Genomic DNA, 18,936 nt, shown 5'->3' on the forward strand with positions numbered 1-18,936 from the left:
ATTATGTTCTGGGACCGCAATAGTTGGAATCCGCAAAGTAGCAGCACCATTATGTAACCTTGGATGTTCACCAGGCTGAAGGATGGAGGTAGAGTAATGTGTGGCTTTCAATTTCTACCACGGGCGAAGCAGATCGGCGGTCCGCCCCACACATGAGAAAGAGGTAGCGTGGCATCTGAAAAGCTTCATTCGTGTGAGAATGAGAAGGTAAAAATCTGTGATGCACTGAAGGCGAACCGCGATAACCCAATATATCGCGATGCATCCGTTTGCCACTCCTTTATCGGGATATGTATCGTCTTGCCAGATTCCTGCCAATAGCCAGCCCAGCCCTGGGGCAGACCCAACACGGTCATATGGAGTTTTCTGGGCAAAAGAAGAACTGAAGCTGCTGCCTTCATGACTCAGCCTTCGATAAACAGAAGAAAAGAGATGGAGGGGAGCCTTGCTAACACAAAGGCTTTTACCGTTTTAAGATAAAGATGTTGTTGTTTACAGTGTACAATGATATTAAGTTGTCTTTGACTATTTAAAATCTTGCTTCATCCGAAAAATAGAGCCTCTTGTAATTAGCATTACATTTATTCACGTTGTGAAAAATGACTCGCGTAGCTGCGGTTTTAAGCTTGTCAATTAGATACCTTAGTAGATAATGATGCTGACTATCTGAAGAAACACGGTGAAGTTTGCCTTGCAGCTCAGGTGAAATGGAGAAGCCGTGAGAGTGAATAAATAGAAGTGGGAGAAGGTTTTATGGCTGAATTTGATGTTTTTGGAAGTGATGTAAGCACGACCGGGTGAATTAGAGGATTTGTTTGTCTGTCTTACTTTAACAAATCTCTCCCAGAGACCTGATGTGAGACTCGAGTTCATGTGTGTTTGTCGGCGTGCGCCTCCTCACTTTCCTTCTCCCCTGCCTCTGTGTGTGTGTGTGTGTGTGTGTGAGAGAGATGGTGTGTGTCTGACTGGCAGTAATGAATCCAGTAGTGCTGTTGGCATGAGCAGGGCCATGCTATTAACCTCTCTGCCAGCTAGACTGATCTCACCCTGTCTGTCTGTCTCATCGGCCTAATGACACACTCACACACTTCGCGTACACCGCACACCAGAACCTGTCCCTTCCAATCATTTTTCCATTCAGCTGAAAAGTATTCTACTTTGTCCTATCATCGCTATTCACTGTGTCAAAACGCTTGTGACAACGAGTAGGTTTTTTTTCTTGCCTCCTCAGCCACTCAAAGGGAGTAACTCTTCAAAACTCTTTCAAACGTATTAATCTCCGCGGGTCCTCTTCAGCTGGTCCCACTGTTGCGCGGCGTTTCACAGCCACACTCACTTTACGCGAGGCTTTTATGAGTGGGTTATCTCACGAATGACACGCACGGTGAAACTTTAAATATGTCATTTCAGGATCCCTGATAGCACTTGGATTCTTTTATTCAAATTAAGGTTCAAACAGAACAGTACCCAGTGCTAATTGACTGTCACAGCTCAAGTTAAACTTCATTCTTGACATCCATGCCGATGATTGACAGTCTACGGGTTCACTGTCATTTTACTTCACCTACTTTGGTCATTGTCACAGCAAGTCCTCTAGATCATCTTCTGGTCACAGCATCATGACCTCATATATCACATCTTCCTCTTCTTCCATTTCCAACATTTTTGGTCCATTATTGTCTCTGCTCTCAGCCATTTGACCCTATTTGGTTTAATAAATCTTTATTTGTATTGTTCAGTCAAATATAGTAGATTTCATTTATGAGTTTTTTTTTGTTTTGTTTTGGATTTTTCCCTTCCTATGCCTCATTTTAATTGAATTATAGATTGCTATTTTTTGAGAATTAACTAGACTATTGACTATTTAACTAGTAATAAAAATGAAAAAAAAAAAAGTATTTTATTGTGTTATCTTCAAAATTATATTTGTTTTCCCAAATATATGATTATATTGGTCTTTTTACAGTTGCATTCTCTTAATAAATTATTTCAGTCAATTATTATCAGAATTATTATTATCTTTGTTGAAAAAACTATTTTGTTTTAAATAACTTTCATCCCATTTTTTTCAACTTGTGTACTTTTCAAGTGTGCCTGTTCAAATGGTTTTCACCGCAACATGTAGTTAAATTCTGCATCTACATATTCAGCTGCCTATTATTTTTCCTTCACATTTCTACTTTTTAAATACCTAAAAAAGATCCTCAAAAATTTTAACTTTTTAAAAGTTTGTTCAAGCTTTAGATTTAGCAGTTTCTCTGTAAAAACAATCTACAAAGAACGTGGAATATAGAATCTATATTGTCATTGTAGGTAAATACAACAGACTTCTGTCAACATGTAGTATTTACTTACTGCCTGTTGGTAAGGAGTGTGGAAGGGCTGATGGATAGATAGATGTGTGGCATATTCGGGGCATAAAGACGATGCCACTGTCGGCTCCGCACACACAGAATCAGGTTGAACGTGTATCTGTAAGTCCACTTCTGTTTGGCGACAGTCCATGCGCCGCTGGTCTGTGGTGACCTTCCGACACCTTCACAGTTCACAGCCTCCTGCCGCGTCTGTCCTCTGTCAGTCAAGCACGTAAAAACTCCTCGACAACTTGCAGCCTCCCTTTAATTCCACAGTTAATGCCTTGTGATGTGAAAACCTGAGTCTTATTTACATGGCAACAATCTTAAATGTTGTTAAATAGACTGCAAAATTGGCACTTGAGTTGAAGCGAAAACCTGGCCCGAATTCTTTGAGGAGTGAAATGCACCTGCTGCCGTCTGTAGCCGTATCAAACGAGGAGAAAAAGGATTAAGACTGCATTTGTAGCGTTGCCAGCTTGTTACGCACGCTCCCTGTTCGCTTTCTCCTTCATAACCGCCTTGTAATGCAGCGGAGGCACTTGGCGCGGCCTCGGCTTGTGAGTTTCTAACTGCGCGGCTCTGGTTCATCCATGTGTCCCTCATTAGGGTAACGGCCCAGGACTTACTTTGCAGTTATCTCCAACACACCTCACCCCGTCTGTGAGGGGCCAGAGTTGGAGATAATGTAGCGACGAGGATGTATTTGGCAAGCCAGAGGGCATAAAGTAGAGTTCTGCGCTGCGAGTTCATTAGCTGGTGGACTGCTGGGAGACGACAGTCATGGTCGGAGCTAAATTAAGATCCCGTCGCTGTGGGACAGTCAGATTCATTAAGAAATGGATCACAGCCCAGTTTTCCTGTTGGCGCACGGTGGATGTTTATATTTCTCGGCGTTTAGCGCCGACCTGTTTAAATCTGAGGCTCTATCACTTGATTGACTGCTAGCGCACGCGGTGCCCGCTGTGATCGTCTTCGAATTGCACCGCAGCTGCTTTCAATTGAAAGTTTCGCTTCAGCTTTGATGCTAACCAAGGGTTGCGTTGTTTCAGCAGGTGGCGCCGTACGGCCAACAAGGGATAGGAGGCTACAGCCAACAGCAGCAACAGGCAGGACAACAGGGAACCCCGTCGTACTTCAGCCCGCCTCATCCCAGCCCGCAAGGCCAGAACCCAAACCCCTATCTCCCGCCGCGGCCTCCGCCTCAGCAGCAGGTACGAAATGCATCATTTGTACTTTGAAACACACTGTAAATACATTTGCATTAACATATCCGATCCAGATGAATATTCAGATTCGGATCAACCATAACAAGGGTAATGAAATTAAAACAGGCGAGCGGATCTAATATTTTATTCATGCACACAATGGCGTCTTCAGGGAAAATACTTTTTTAAGAATACTTGTTTTTAGTTGTCAGGCATCTTAACCTCTGTGGATCTGCATGTTTTAATTTTAGCACAATTAAATCGGCGCACAAAACAGCCAACTCTTATATATTCTTTTGTTTTGTATGTTACAACGGTGTGATTCCTGTTTGCATTGCAGCTGATGATACTTTATAACAGGTAATCGGGTCAAACTTTTGAGAGCCACAACATGACATGGAGTTTTGTGCTCCTGTTACTCCCACAGTGGCTACTCCTCGAGAAGAAATCACCAGTGAAAGCTTGCTATTTGAATCCCCTTTCCCTGGTCTCTGATTATGTGCCCACAATTGACCTTGATTTACCATCACCTCAGAGTGTTTCTGCCTGATTGGTTCAATCACGGGCCCCCGTTTTGGTTGCTGTACAAACTGCAGTGTTGATCAGGCACATAGGTGAACAGCACACAGGTGGAAGCTGTGACGCCGCCAGCAAACCATAGCGTAGCATCATGCTGGCCTTAATCAAGGAACAATCAAGGCGGCCGCTGTCGAGGCGTCGCGCAGCAGGCGACTCTGTCTAATCAATGTAAACATACAAAGCTCAGCAACGCTGTTTTCCATGGTCTAATGCGCTTTTTCATTTCAACTGAAGAACATAGAGGGAGACTTTTTGGGTCGTACAAAGTTGAACGGTTTCACACTGCGGACTCTGTGTCTTGAGACAAAGTGCTTTTGGCTCAAAAGTCCGAGGTGTGAACACAAGCGAGTCGGGTTTTGGCCGCGAACTTGATCCCAGCTGGAGAGTTGCACCTTGTCTCAGGAACCTCTCCGCAGGGGGTGAGATTCTCACCTTAGGTGACTCTGCGCTAGATGCCAGAAACTATGTTTACAGCGCGACTCCACACAAACATGATAGATGCCAGTCAGTTAAGGGTCTGATCACTGTCTGGGCGGACAACAACTTCGCAAAGTCCCTGAACACTCAGGTGCGCAGCTGCAGGAAACTGGTGCTGGGGAATGGGAGCGCAGCGCAGCGGTCCGGGACTCGCGATGTGTTTGGGTGTTTGATAACTCCTGTGTTTTTGCCTTCATTATGCCGATTAACACCTGATGTTATTGACAGACAGATTTGCTTAAAAGAATAATGCAGCGCTCTGCAGTAACTGTTTTCACTGCTGTGATCTCGCAGCTGTCTGCATGAGGAGAACAGTGAGGAGGAAGATGCTGATCTAGTGAAGTTACTGAAGATGACCAGACTATTTATTGATCACTTCTGTACTTCACTGAGTAAAATCTTCTCGATTGTCAGTCATCTCTCTCACTGCACAGCAGGGGGCGAATCGGACTGAGGCCACCTGAGACAGAACCCGCTGTGTGAAACCACTCTTACTCTTCTTCATTTCCATTGCCATCACGCCTTCGTCGTGAACCTCATTGGTCGGGTCTAACTGTGGCTCTCCTCTCCATGTGTCCAAACCACTCCGCGTGTCCCTGACTCAGTCTGTCATGATTCCAAAAGTAAGGTCCAGGGCGCCAAACCCTGCCCACTAAATCATTCTAAGTGGCCTACAAGTACTTCGGCTGGCTGCCTCCTAGTTAAATCCTGTAAAGCAATTCAAACTGCGTCTGTTGCTATTGTGTTGCCATAGCAATGAAGAAAGCGGTGTTTCAGCTTCATTGTTCGACACAAACAATTATCTCGAAGATTCCAGGAACATGGCTGCAGAAGCTTCAAGGAGAGTCTTTTGTGTGGTGAGTCAGTGGTGAAGGAGTTCATAATGTATTTTGACACAGACATTAGTGTGCTAAATTTAGCCTGTAGGAATCAAATGAACTGTTGCCTTCTGTTCTGTTAAAACTCATATTTCCTCCCCTTCCTTCCACATATATCCCTTGCACTAATGTCTGTTGTGTATTAGTTTCCTCTTTTTTTGCGCAAACCTGAAGTGAAGTGAAATTGCACTATATTGATCATTTGGTTTGGTATTTTATGCAGAGCAATCTTGCGTGGCCTAAAAGCAGAATTTAAGTTGGAGATTTGAAAAGCTCGGAAATGCAAGCGTTGTTTGGATTATATCCGGAGGATTTGGTGTATCGTTCCTTCCTCTCCTGGCTGACTGCGTGTCTCTGCAGCGGTTTTGTATACGTGTGTCTTTGTGTACACTAATCAGGCGCCTGTGCTGCTGCAATTCCGAGCTGTGAAAAGGTCAAACGGTGAACTTTGTCTGTGATTCCGAGCTGAAATGAGACATGATGTGAGCCTCACGGAAGGGATTACACACACACATGCACACGCCAGCGCAAACACACAGCAGATTAGGATGTCGTGGTGGATTTGACCCCTGTTTTTTGACCCCCTATTACTCCTAGAAATCCAAGCTGAAAAGTTCTATTTTGCTCTTCCGGCTCTTTCTGCCACTACGTTCCCCCACTCCACTCCCATTAACCCCCGCCGGAGGACATCATCAAGTTGATGAAACCAATCCTGCTTCCTTTCACCGAGAATTTGCTCCATAACTGACTGCTATTAGCTTGTTTTGTGCCTTATCAGACTGAAAACTTCGCCTTTCTTTGTGGCTGTTTTACTGCCGTGACCTCGGCTGATGAGCGTGAGCTGAGCATGAAAGACGCTTTTCACCGGCTTAAAAATAATAAAACACACCAGGATGGAATCCATTTTTTAGGTGTTTCAGCTCATAAAATCCCAAAACTGATTTGTAAATCTAACACACATATATATATATATATATATATATATATATATATATATATATATATATATATATATATATATGTGTGTATATATACAGCGTCAACTACTGGCTGGAATGAAAATTTGAAAAATAAAAATAAAAATAAAAAGTGAAGGAAGAGAAAATTGGAGAGGAAATATATATATATATATATATATATATATATATATATATATATATATATATATATATATATATATATCATTTTGAGGAGGATTTTAACACCAAAGCGTAAAGCTAACAACCACAGTCACACCATTAGCTACGTAGCTTATGCTAAGAGCCTTGTGTGGATGAGTTTTCTGATCATGTTGGTTTGTGTCTGGTTAAAAATGTTTGTTGTATGCTTAATAGACGTTTCAAACATGCAGTGTAGGTGTCCAACAACCCTTCCTCAGCTTCTATTTTCAATTTCCTCTCCAATTTTCTCTTCCTTCACTTTTTATTTTTATTTTTATTTTTATTTTTATTTTTATTTTTATTTAATTTTTCAAATTTTCATTCCAGCCATTTTCCTAAGCTTATCTGAGGTCAGGTCATGGGGGCAGCACGATAAACAATGAAGCCCAGACTTCCCTCCCCTGGAAATCGGGGATGCACAGTCTGGAGACCATGTGGAGAAAGGAAACGTCTGATGAATTATACGCTTTCTAGCTGAGCTCTTTCTTCACCCATCCCAATGTTTCTTGTACTACTTTAAGCATAAATCTGTCGCCTCTCTTCCCCAGCGGCTACAACTGTACCACTTACAGTTTAAGACTGAAATCAATCGTTCTGCAAGTCAATTTCTTTCTCCTGGTAATTAAACCTGACCCACAACCCGATTAAGAACGCCATATTTTTTTTTTTTACCTGCTAAATGAAAGCTGTAATTCTCAAGAAGTGGACGATTACTGTTTAACGGTGTGTTTGCTTTATTGGGTAGTTGACGCTGGAGTGTGACGGTTTTAGGGGAGCGAGAAATGAGGCGAGTTGGCCAGGCGCCAGAGTGAAACTGGTAATATTGTCAGAACATGTCGGCGCCTCTGATCAACGAATCCACAGAGCGTGCACCTTTAATTTCCTCACCCGAAATGGAGAGTGACTTCAGGGGAGGGAGAGTAACTGCGGCTAAGGGAACGTCTGTTGAGTATAAACTTGGACCAGGATCACTGCAGCGCCTCCGTGTTCTGAATAGGTTGTGAAGTGAGCAGACTCTTGGTAACGTCCGCTTCTTTCCTAACTTAGGGATCCATACATTATCAAGGCAGAGGGAACATGTAATGGTCATTGAATGAGTTTCATACTTGGGGGGTTTTGAAACTTTAGACCCTCAGATTGTGTAGTTTGTTATCATCTCTGTGCATGTGTAGGCTACTTCTTGGAACTCGTGTTTTTTTAATTGTTCAATTATATTTTAAAACTTAAAAAAAAATAAATTATAAAACTGTTGATGTGTCCTGTGCTTAAATTGAAAACAGCATGTAGCATACATTTCTTTACGATTCTCTCACAATCAGTGTTGAGAGAAAGAAAATAGTAATCATAATAGTTATAGTAAAATGTACAGAATAACCACCTTGAAAAACATACATAAGTACATATAAGTACCAAAGGAAATAATTCTGAAAAGGTAAATGGAAGCTAAGAAAACTAAGAAGCTTGGGTATCAATAATGAAATTATACCCTCATAAATTATTAAATTATTAAAAAAAAGAAAATTGTAGTAACAATTAAGTTGTAAATTTCTATAAATGTATTATATATGGACTACCGGTCAAAAGTTTTATTTCTTATTTTTCCAGTGTTTTTACAGAAAATTGTGCCATTTAATGTCTCATTGCACTCAGACGTGAAAGCATGGTACAAATAAGCAAAAAAGAAATAATGGAATCAATTTATAGACCAAAATGTATTCTAAACTGTTGACTCATCAAAGAAGCCACCTTTGGCAGATATAACAGCTGAACACACACGAGGCATTCTTTCTGCAATAGAAATCAAATATTCTTCAGAAAGCTCTTCCCATGTCTGTTGCAGAAGTTCCCATAAATGTGTGGCACTTGTGGGTAGCTTTGCTTTCACTCTTCTGTCCATTTCATCCCAAACCAGCTCAATGGGTTTAAGTCTGGAGACTGTGTCGGCCACTCCACATTTTCAAGTTTACCAGCTTGTTCTTTTTTCGCAAGATAGTTCTGGTATAGCTTGGACTTATGTTTTGGATCATTGCCTTGCTTTAAGATGAAGCCCTGACCAACTCGACGCATGCCAGAGGGTGTTGCCTGGCGCTGCAGGATGCCGTGGTAGCCATTTTGGTTCAGGGTGCCTCTCACTCTGAGCAAGTCACCAACCCTGGATCCAGCAAAACAACCCCAGACCATCGCACTTCCTCCTCCATGTTTGACAGTTGAAGCCACACACTGTGGAAACGTAGAGTAGGTGAAAACATCCTTTTGATCTAATCTACAGTTGCAGAGTTACAGAAGTGTCTTTGACTCAGCTGAACTAGCATGTAAGCCTCAGGACATCACCCTGGTCTTTTACCTTTCGCTTTTCCCAAGCTGCCATTTCCTCCTTCCTGTCCGTCACAACCTCCGCCCCGCCCTCCCCCCGCCGCGACCTCCACATCCTCCAGTTTTAATCACGGCGGGTTAATTAAAAGGCCGTCCAGGCTTTCTGCCGCCTGCTTTTATTGCCCCCGCGCTGTATACTTGCTCTGCTGCCCGAGTCACAGGCTCACACACACACTCAAGGAAATTAGACATCACCTTGGCCACGCCGAGGCACGATGGAGGGGAGGTTGAGGAGACAGAGGAAATGAAAGTCAGGAAGAAGAGGAGATGGAGAGTGATGTGGAGAAATTGAGGGGGAGTGTGCGGACCGCGTGCCGGCCCCAACCCAAAGTTCAATGTCATTAATTGGTCGCCATTTGAATATTAAGTGAGTGTTAATTAACAGGCCAGTAAAAGGGGCGGTGGACGGCTGGAGGGGCGTCAGGCTGCAGAGATGGGGGGCAGGAGAGGGGGAGACGTGCTGGCCACTGAGTGATAAGAGGGCCGTGAGTAAAGGTCTGGCAGTGGTAATTTGCGGAGAGGCGCGTTAATTGTCATAACCTTTTAAATGGCAGAGTTTATCAGAGTCCTCTAAATGTCCCCGCGTATATCTCCACGGCAACCCCGGGCCTGCCGCGCTCAGATTTGCTCCCTCCGACGCGCGCTTACGCGTGATGAGTTTCAGGCGAAACCAAAATAATAAACTATATCTGCCAGTGTTTTTACCTTCTCGCTGACTGACACTCGCTAATTTGCTCGAGCGCAATCCGCTTTTTTTTTCTGTGATTTATGTTTGTTGTCGTGGCGGCGCGCGGCAATTCAAATGCAAATGAAGGAGAGAGGTGTTTTTGGAACGGTGGGGACTATCATAATGGCTGAGAACAAAAGAGGGCTGGTAGTTAGCGCCGCAGCACCCTGGGGGCTTCGTTTAGCCGCCGTTTGTTGGGAAACGCTGCTACATTTGTTCCTGGATTCAGACTTCAGAGAGGAAGAAAAGGCCTCCCCAAAAATGTCACAGTCAAAGTCAAGCTCGCCAGCGTGTTGTCATTGTTCCTCCACGCTTCAGCAGAAAAAAGTCCTGTGCCAGTCGGGTTGGGTGTCCTCTTTAGCGGCAAGCCAAAGCAGGGGGAGGGATGCGTGACAGCGGCTGAGTGTGCGAAGTAAAAATGATTCCTGTGTGTGGAGGAATGAGCATGAAAGTTTGGCAGTGCCATCTGCAGCTAACATGGTTAGCTACATCTGACAACTCCCCCCTCAGGGACGGCCTGTGTGTGCATGCGTGTGTAGCCATATTTAGTCCCCGGTTTGTTTGCGAGAGCTGTTTGTTTTCATATGCAAGAGAAAATGCTGGGCCGCGCACGTGCGTCGAGTGTTTGAGCGAAAGGTCACGGCTATCACCGAGATAGCATTCAATCTTAAAGCGACAACACTAGACCAGGCCTTCGGTAAATGGACCCATTAAGAATGACTGCACACACTTAGCATATACAACCATAGGTACAAGCAGCCGTTTCCATTTCAGCATTGCTGCGATGATGATAAAAACACCCTGCTGCTTTTGTATTCACAACTGAAATCATCGTATTCTGAAGTAGTGTTTCAGGACAACGGATCAGGGGAGTAAATTGCATATGCTAACAGTTTCCAGCACATTCTCACTGCTGATGTTGCTGCGGCTCAGTCGACATCAGGACCTCGAGTCCCGGCTCTGTTAGTGGCACATAAATAGAAGTACAGCACAACCTTAGCGGCCCCCAACACCCTCCTACATGTATGTTCGCCACTGCAGCGGCAAAAAATAGATGACATTAGAGAGTAACAAAGACACTTGAGGACAAATGTAACCACCTCCCTTCTTTACATCTCTATATTAGATGAATGAATAAACACATTTTACACCTAGAATTGTTCTGTCAACTACGTGTTTTCTGGGGTTAATTGACAACATGTTTATCTTGTCTGAAATATTCTTTTGTTTGAATAAAAAAAAAATTATGACCTATTTTGGTAGCTGTTTCATCACAATGTTGCATTGTATATTTCCCTGTAATGTTCTTCAAGCTGAAAAGCATTTTTCTCATCCTAAAAAGACTTAAATAATTTTTTTTTTGATTCACGTTGGCATAATATTGTCTCACATTATTTACAGAGAATGAATCTTTTAAAGTAATAATAATTTTAATTATTATTATTGTTATTGTTGTTAAGTTCAACCTGATAAGCAGTACTATATAAACTCAGAAAGAAATCCTATAAATAATAATACATTTTTTATTTCCCCTTCAAATCTTAGTTTTGTATGCAGCATCATAATAACCACCCTGATCACTTTCCCACATTGTTATTATTATTTTCTAGCTCCTCATTATCAATTTTTATCTATACCATACTTGCGTTTTTCAAGGTAAAATAGTGCCTCACATTTGTACACTTTTACAACCTCACAGAGATCATCTTGTTTATTTAGAATATGTTTACTTCTCTATTTTACAGATACTAATCTCTTTACTTAAACAGGCACCAATTTCAAAAACCTGTTTTTCTATTACATTTTTCTGTTGCTTTATTCAAATTTTGAATATTAGCCTCCTCACCCGCAATACTAAAATGCTCTTGAAAATATGTGCATTCAGAACAGTAATATATAAGGATGGCTGTGGGAGGACACTGGGGCGCAGAGGAAACTCACACGTGCTCCACACAGAAAGGACCCTGGTTCATTTGAAGCTGGATTTGTGTCACTGAATCACACCTTAAAACTCTCGCACAAATTGGCGTTAATGCTTCGGAGGGCCCAGCGGACTCAACTTCCTCTGACCTTGTGGTGTTTGTGCGGCTGGGGTTTTGTGTGTGCTGCGAACCTCCCTTCCAAAGACGAGCAATTAAGCTTAATTTTTAATGAATATTAATGGCATTAGTGTCAGATTTGGTGCTGATGTGCATCTGCCAACTTGCAGGCAGGAAGAGGGATGACTAATTCATTTGGTAGTCATGAGGGCAGCAGGCGGGGGAGCGGCTGAGGGGCCGTATTGATCAAGAGGGAATTGAACAGAAAGGTGACTGGCGATGGTGAAGGGTTAGTGCTGGAAGAGGAAGTGACAGATTAAATGAATGCCATGGGAGAATAATTGTGAGGCTGTGGATGATGAGCGAAAAGTAAATCATTAATGGTGAGAGGATGGATGGAGAAGGAGAAGGTGGCGGCCCGTTTGGATGGAGGTCATCAGGTCACTTCGATCTCCCGGGTTTGGCCTTGAATTGGCGCTGTTGATCCGTGATCCGAGTTGCAAAGTTTCTCCCAGAAATTTCGGTTTCGCAACTCTTCACTTTGGGATTACCGCTCGCTGCAATATTGATTTACGTCTGCATAATGCTTCCCCGGCTCTATATATTACACCACATTCAGCAGTCAACTATTCAATCAAATCTAATATTACACTGCCTTTCCACGCAGCTGTCTAATAGCATTTAACTCACAGTTTGATTCCTGCGTTCCCTCATGTACTTCAAACGCTCGCTTTCAATATCCTCCGTTCGTTCCTGCTATGCCAAGATGAAGTCTTTTGAAACGCAAGGAGGATGAATGAGTGGATGCGTGCGTGTCTGTGCATGCGTGTGTGTGTGCGGAGACAGGATTAGTTGTGGCCTCGGGCTTAAGGTATGGAGTGGTGTGTATTTTAGAAGCTTCTAAATTAGCTGGGAAATGGGATTTTGAGACAATGGACTGGAAAAAAAAACTCAAATGAAAGGATGCACTCGCAGCACTCGCCTCTGATGTGCTGCTGCTCTCGCTTTTCTTGTCTCCTTTAACTGAGCTTTTCATCTTCTTTCTCTTCCTGCGTCAACTTGAGTCCCTCGCCCCCCCACCCCCCTCCTCCGCTCCCTCTCTCTGTCCATATTAAAGTTGACAGCGATGATGTAAGAATGCGAGTGTAAACAGTAATATGAGGCTAACCTCACTTTGACCCATTTAAAACGGAAATCCCCACTGCGTACACACAAACTCTCACACTCACACAGTTGTCGGCCTGAGTAAACATCGGGGTTGTGTTAGTAGCCACCGTGTGATTGCCTGTCTGTCTGTCAATAGCAGCTTCTGGACTTGAGTTCCGATCAACTTCCTTTTTTTTGTTTTCGCCCCAGGCCTTTATTTACTGTCCTCTTTCTGTCTGCGAAGGTTTTCGGGCAGCTTCTACTGTGGTCTGGGTCCACATGGGACCTTCGGCTCAACGCTGAAGGCAAATGTTCGCTTGAGCCACTTACACTGTGGACGCAGTGTAAGTGGCTGGTATCTTCACTGTTTGGGAGCCCTGTCACATGCCAGAGACTTGAAGATAGTCATTTACTCAGGTTCACTTCCAGTGTCTTCTCAAATGTTCCGCAGAGCACAAGGCAGACAGGAAATGCAATTCTAATGCCCCATAGCAGATGAGTGTTGATGTCAGGTGACAACACTAAAGTACACAGTGGTGGATAATATAGCACTCAGGCAAAAAAGTATGTATACTAGGTCAACTAGTAGTGAAAGTAAATGTTGCTTGGTGAAAGAACTGCATGCTTGTTAGGAAGAAAATAAAACTATTAAAAGTATTTTCTCCTGAAAAACATGTTCCCATACTAAAGCCATATCAGTACTATAATATTACACACCTGTAATATTAGACAGAAATCTTCTTCCCAGCTTATAAGCATGCGGGTGTTGTGGTGGTTGGAAGGAGTAAACTTGTGAATGTGTGTTTACATTGTCAGTCATAGCGTTTTCGGTTGTTTAATAACGGTTTAATGGGGGGAAAAGACTCAACAAAACTATATATTTACAATAGCAAACTCTCCCTCCAGGACTTTTATTATTCAGTTTTTCTGCCAGTTGATAAGAGCAATGTCCAGGCGTTTTTGGCGCAGAGCCTGGTCTTCACAGTGTCAGTGACATTTGAAGCTTGATTTTGAGCGAGACTCCTGCTAAAAATGTGAACCAACACTCCCAAACTAACCTAAATTAAATTGTCGTCAATTCATTTTCTTTCATAAATTAATTCTCAGCAAACTCATTGCTGCAGCTGCATTTTTTTTTAGGTTTTGCAACGTCAATAAGGATGCATGCAATACATTATGAGCCAGCTTCTTTTGTTTTCAGGGACTGTTTGAACATTTTCAATTGCACTGAGGAGTTATTGTACTGAGATGCTGACAGAACTTTTACTATTTACTCTGCGTTTGCGTGACCGTAGTACACAAGTGCAGGTGACTCCCATGATGGCACATCAAGTCCCAGCTTTCTTCTTCCAGAGGGTGTCCAAATTTCCTGCATAGGATAAGCCTTCGAGGAGTTGCGGTAATTTAAAATGTGCATGTCAAGTCAGGTCGGCAGCAGATACCACCCAGGGACACCTATTGAGTACCTGGGTCGTAGCGCTTTCAGTCCGAGCCAAGTGCTAGCTTTTGCCTGAGAGAAAAATGCAAGATAAACGTACACATTTTTGAGCTGTAGTTTCACTCCACTGCGTCGCTCTCGGCAAACCCTCTCGTGTCTCCAGTCATTGCCGAAGAATAATATTTAATACTCTGATCATGATATCGCGCCCGCAATATCAAGCTTGACCACCAATTTCCACGCACGACTGGACGCTATTGAGGGAAGCAATAAGGCAGCAGATTAAACAGCAATAATCCATAAGTATAATATTGAAGCCATTTATATAAAGAGGGTTTTAATCACGTGCCACCACCATTATCTGACTTTATTACGGCCTAAGAGATTTGATTCAGACTATCCCTCCTCCCCCAAAAAAAGTGCCCACCTCGAGTCAGAGGAAACCTTTGGATATGAAACATTTTCAAAATGACTGCTGCAGTGGATTTAATTGGCCGATGATTAAAACGTGGATTTGAAGGAGCGTCTCTTGGGCATTTAAGGTCATCACATTACCATCTCTTAATAATGGATAGATGAATACATTAACTTTTTGCTCTTCGCTATCGCTGCATAGCCGCTCGCCAAATGTATTTAAAACCAACTTTGGAGCAACTTTGCGGGGTTGATTGGCTCTTACCATTTTCAAATGGAGCAGAAGTATATTTCATATCACATTGTGTTTACTCTTACTAAAGATAATCTCCATGTCCAGTTGCCAGCATCTGCTGCTGCGTCTGGCCGATCAGTTATCACTAATCCTTCCACTCAGAGCTCCTTAACAAGTCGCCATTGTGCTGCAGACGCTTAACATGATGGAGGAATGACCTCGCCGTGAATGAAAAGAAAGAGGAGACGGAGGTAGCGATACAGAGAGAGGGAGAGTTCAGCACCTCTGACAATAGAGAGAAAATTGGTTTACACTAGATAGGCTTGTGATTACACGCAGAGCGAGAGTGACTCAGGTTGAACAATGCTGTGTGTTTGTGTGGAAGGCCACAACGCTGTTTCCTAGCTCGGCAGTGATCAGATTGTGTTACAGCAAATTACGACTATTCTGGGTTTTAAGTGTTGCATAGCTGACATTTTACGATTTGCATTTTTAATTTGTGGCGTGGGATGAATTTGTCATGCCTGGCATTAGCTGGCGGTGGAGCACGTGTGGGTGGGCACAGTCACGAGGATGACGGAGCCAGTCACCTTTAATAATGGACGATGACCAACAACTGCAGAGTGGAAAGAAGATTGGTTGATTGAGAACAGCAAGCCGTTCGAACCGGAGAAACACCACAAAGCAGGGGTGGGAGCAGAGAAATGGCATCAATGAGGAAGCTTCTCTTAGACTCATGCAACTGAAGCACCGCCTGCACGAAGACAGTGTCGACCCTGTCCGCACTAGTTGAGTTCCTATACGCCAGTCGTCCACATGACCAAACTGCTTTGAGTTCCTTAAAAAAACATACTAACTAAAACAGCCATGGCTGACTAGAGTCTCACTCCTTCTGCAACAACCGTGCAGCTCAGAGCATAGTTTCTATTTAACACCAAAAAACTACTGTTCTTCTTAATCTCCTTTTATTGATCCATAAAAGCCCATTTATGCTCCCTTCACTTACGAAAATGTACCCGTCCTTTAATCTTACTGACAGTGATCACATGCTTCCTTGCGTTCTTCAAGTTGGTATTGCTGTTCACCAATATATCCAGCAACAACAAAGCGACAACAAACTCCAAAACCTGTCACACCTAAGGAACGGAGGCAGCGTTGTACAAGGTAGAGGTTGGTGAGGCTGTTAAATATATCGTGAATGGGGGACGAAGAATATCTGCCATTGTTATGTCTTCTTCATGTCTCATTAGAGCTGTGTATTGGGTAGTAACAGCAACACTGCCCTCATGGTTTCAGTTGGTACTGCTCCATATGACCTGTAGCCATAAACTTTGTGGAAACGTGCAGAAATATGAACGGACAGTAAGGCTCTGCCCATATCCTGATCTTGATGTAACGTTGAGTATAAATTGATGTTGAATTTCTTAATGGTCTTCATCCTTTTGGGTTGTTTTTATGGTGCTTTTGTGACTGAAAATTTGGGACCTATACAGATAGTTGCCGTGCCACGCACAGGCCTAGCTCATGTACTGCGTCCTTTTCAGTCAGTCTGTGTGGATGCAGAATTTCCCTCAAACACCACTTTTTTGAACACATACAGAGCGATGGGTTTTATGTGGCCTGATAAACTACAATGAAGGTCTTGCGGCTGAATAAAAATAAGTGCACTTTCTTCCTGGGTTTAACAGCATAGCAGCAAGGTCTATTCACTAGTGATACAAAGTATTTTCTGAACATGATTCACTGTGTGGTAACGGCATGATTTTATTTTATACCACCGAAGATAACTTTGATCCTGTTTCTCTCGTGGCCTCGCCATTAACTGAAGCTTCTTTCTCAGCGTTATTTGAGTTTGAAATCCACCACAGGAACGTAGATTAATTGCATTTTTCGTCTCCTGCAAGGAGGCCCAGCAGGACAACTACAGCAGCCGGTGTCCGGCCCCAGTCAACCCTGGAAAACCCACCAATGAAGACGGACAGGAGCGACCCTCCAGTCTCCCGGTGAGTTCAGAAATCAGGCTTCCTCATTTGAGTTAGCTGGTCTTTCTGTAAGCGGTTGCACGTTCATACACTCCGATTTTCACAGCTGCATATGCACCGACACACACTCGCTCGCTCACACATGGTCGCGCTGACACACTTGCTCTAACTCTTGGCATTTAGGTGAGAGAGAAATCATTATATTGGCTGACTGCAGGAGTAATTGAGAAAAAATGGCAACGCCAGACGGATCTATTTGTAGACAGACACGTTGGATTCAGTATTTTTCCTGCCAAACTAGTCTCAGTAGTTTTGTTGCACACCATCAGAAATGAACTGAAGATAAGCAGAAAATGGCGCTCTTCCAGAATTGTGTCGTCGATCTACCAGATGATTCTTGATTGTCTACTTGATTGTCAATTGTTTCTGTAACGTAAAGACTTTTAACTCCTTCTCACAGTCAGTCGAAGGCTGACCTGCCGTTTAGTTTAGAATTCCAAAGGCCTGGACAAAGCTGTGTGAGAAAACGTGGCTCAATCTCCCCTTTGATTTTGAACATGATGGGTTAAGAAGGTGTTGGACTCTGGAGAATGGAGATGAGGGTTCACCTGTGGCCGGTAAAGCCAGGGCACGAAGCTCTATTGACTATGTTTCAAAAGTGGCGGGTGTTTACTTGATCAGCTACATAGGTACCAACACACAGAGGCAGCTCAGATGTTGCACTCAACTGCAGAAACCTTTTTAAGTTACTTCCTGCCAGCCGCCTGAACACTGACTCCCGTCTCAAACCTTCCACCTTTGTCCATCTACATCCCGACTCCTCTAGCTTCATGGTGACTGCAGTTGTGTGTCTCGGTTTAATGGACTCCTCTGTAACTCTTACAAGTCCCACTGTGTGATGGGACAAGCTCTCAATGTTGCAGTTGTTCAGACGATCAGGTCACTTCCGGTCACAATCCGAGGTACTTCTGTCGAATGGTTTGACCAATCTCAAATTGGAAAATTCTTGCTTCTTCCCCAGATGAAGAGGAAGAAGTTTATCTAGCGTAGTGTTCTTTTCATGCATCATTCAGTGCCTCTCACCTGACCAAGTCGAGGTCAAAGTTCGGCCTTGGGGCAAAAACAACGGAAAAAAATCTATTGGAATTGTAAGTACAGTATAACTATACATTTTTTTCTGTTTTTAGTTTGTTCTCCCCCTCCCGAGTAATAGTCATGTATATTTTTATCAGTACAGTGTCTGGTCTCCTCCCTCAAAGTAAATAAAATATGTTTCAAGGCTTACAATATTACATATGTTAGGGCCAATAGATCATATCGACATGTTTTACCCATAATATAGTTAAATTCTCTATTTAATTGAGCTTCCCATGTTTAAAATTTATATTAACAGCAACAGTGATACATAATACCTCCTTCCATTTTCTCTTTGTTTTATATTATTGAGGAGCAAAATGTAAGTTAAATTCAAGACAAGACAACCACGTCCTATTCATCTTATATTGAATGATACAGGCTGCTTGGAATTTGGCCCCTGAGCCAGGCTTTGGTAACGCCTCTCTTGGATGCTCCCTCTTCCAAAAAAAAAATGTTTGGTTCTTAAGCTGAAAACAGAGATGAGTATTGCGTGGTGAGAGGCACGCCCCTCTCATTTTCGAATTACCAGCTCAGTTCCTTCTCCTTTCGTTTTGCGTCCGGCAAATAAAAGCAGAGCTAATGTGTTTATGTGTAACTCTTGAACATGGAAGTGATATATGGACCTTGTGAGACTGATTTATTCGCAGGCGTTTGACTTTGCTTTGTTTCAAATCAGCTGCTGTCTGTTTTCTTTGTGATTGCTATTAATCTGCTTTCTCAGACGCACATGCTGGTGCTTCCTCTATCTCTGTTTCTTCCTTTCCCCACTGTGTCTCCCCTCTCAAGTCC

General features: G+C 43.1%; 1 protein-coding gene across 2 annotated transcripts in view; it reads left to right on the plus strand.

Moving 5' to 3' along the window:
* arid1b (AT rich interactive domain 1B (SWI1-like)) overlaps nucleotides 1–18,936 on the plus strand; it is a 174,162-nt gene that overhangs the window by 52,239 nt on the left and 102,987 nt on the right. Inside the window, exons 3-4 of one of the 2 annotated variants that reach the window (XM_053845368.1) lie at nucleotides 3,407–3,568; nucleotides 16,933–17,031. In XM_053845368.1, coding sequence (XP_053701343.1) covers nucleotides 3,407–3,568; nucleotides 16,933–17,031 — 261 coding nt within the window. The remainder of the gene's footprint in view (nucleotides 1–3,406; nucleotides 3,569–16,932; nucleotides 17,032–18,936) is intronic. The other variant, XM_053845370.1, reaches the window with a different exon arrangement.

This window comes from Synchiropus splendidus, chromosome 16 (assembly GCF_027744825.2).
Source record: "Synchiropus splendidus isolate RoL2022-P1 chromosome 16, RoL_Sspl_1.0, whole genome shotgun sequence".
NCBI classification, from domain to species: Eukaryota; Metazoa; Chordata; class Actinopteri; order Syngnathiformes; family Callionymidae; genus Synchiropus; species Synchiropus splendidus.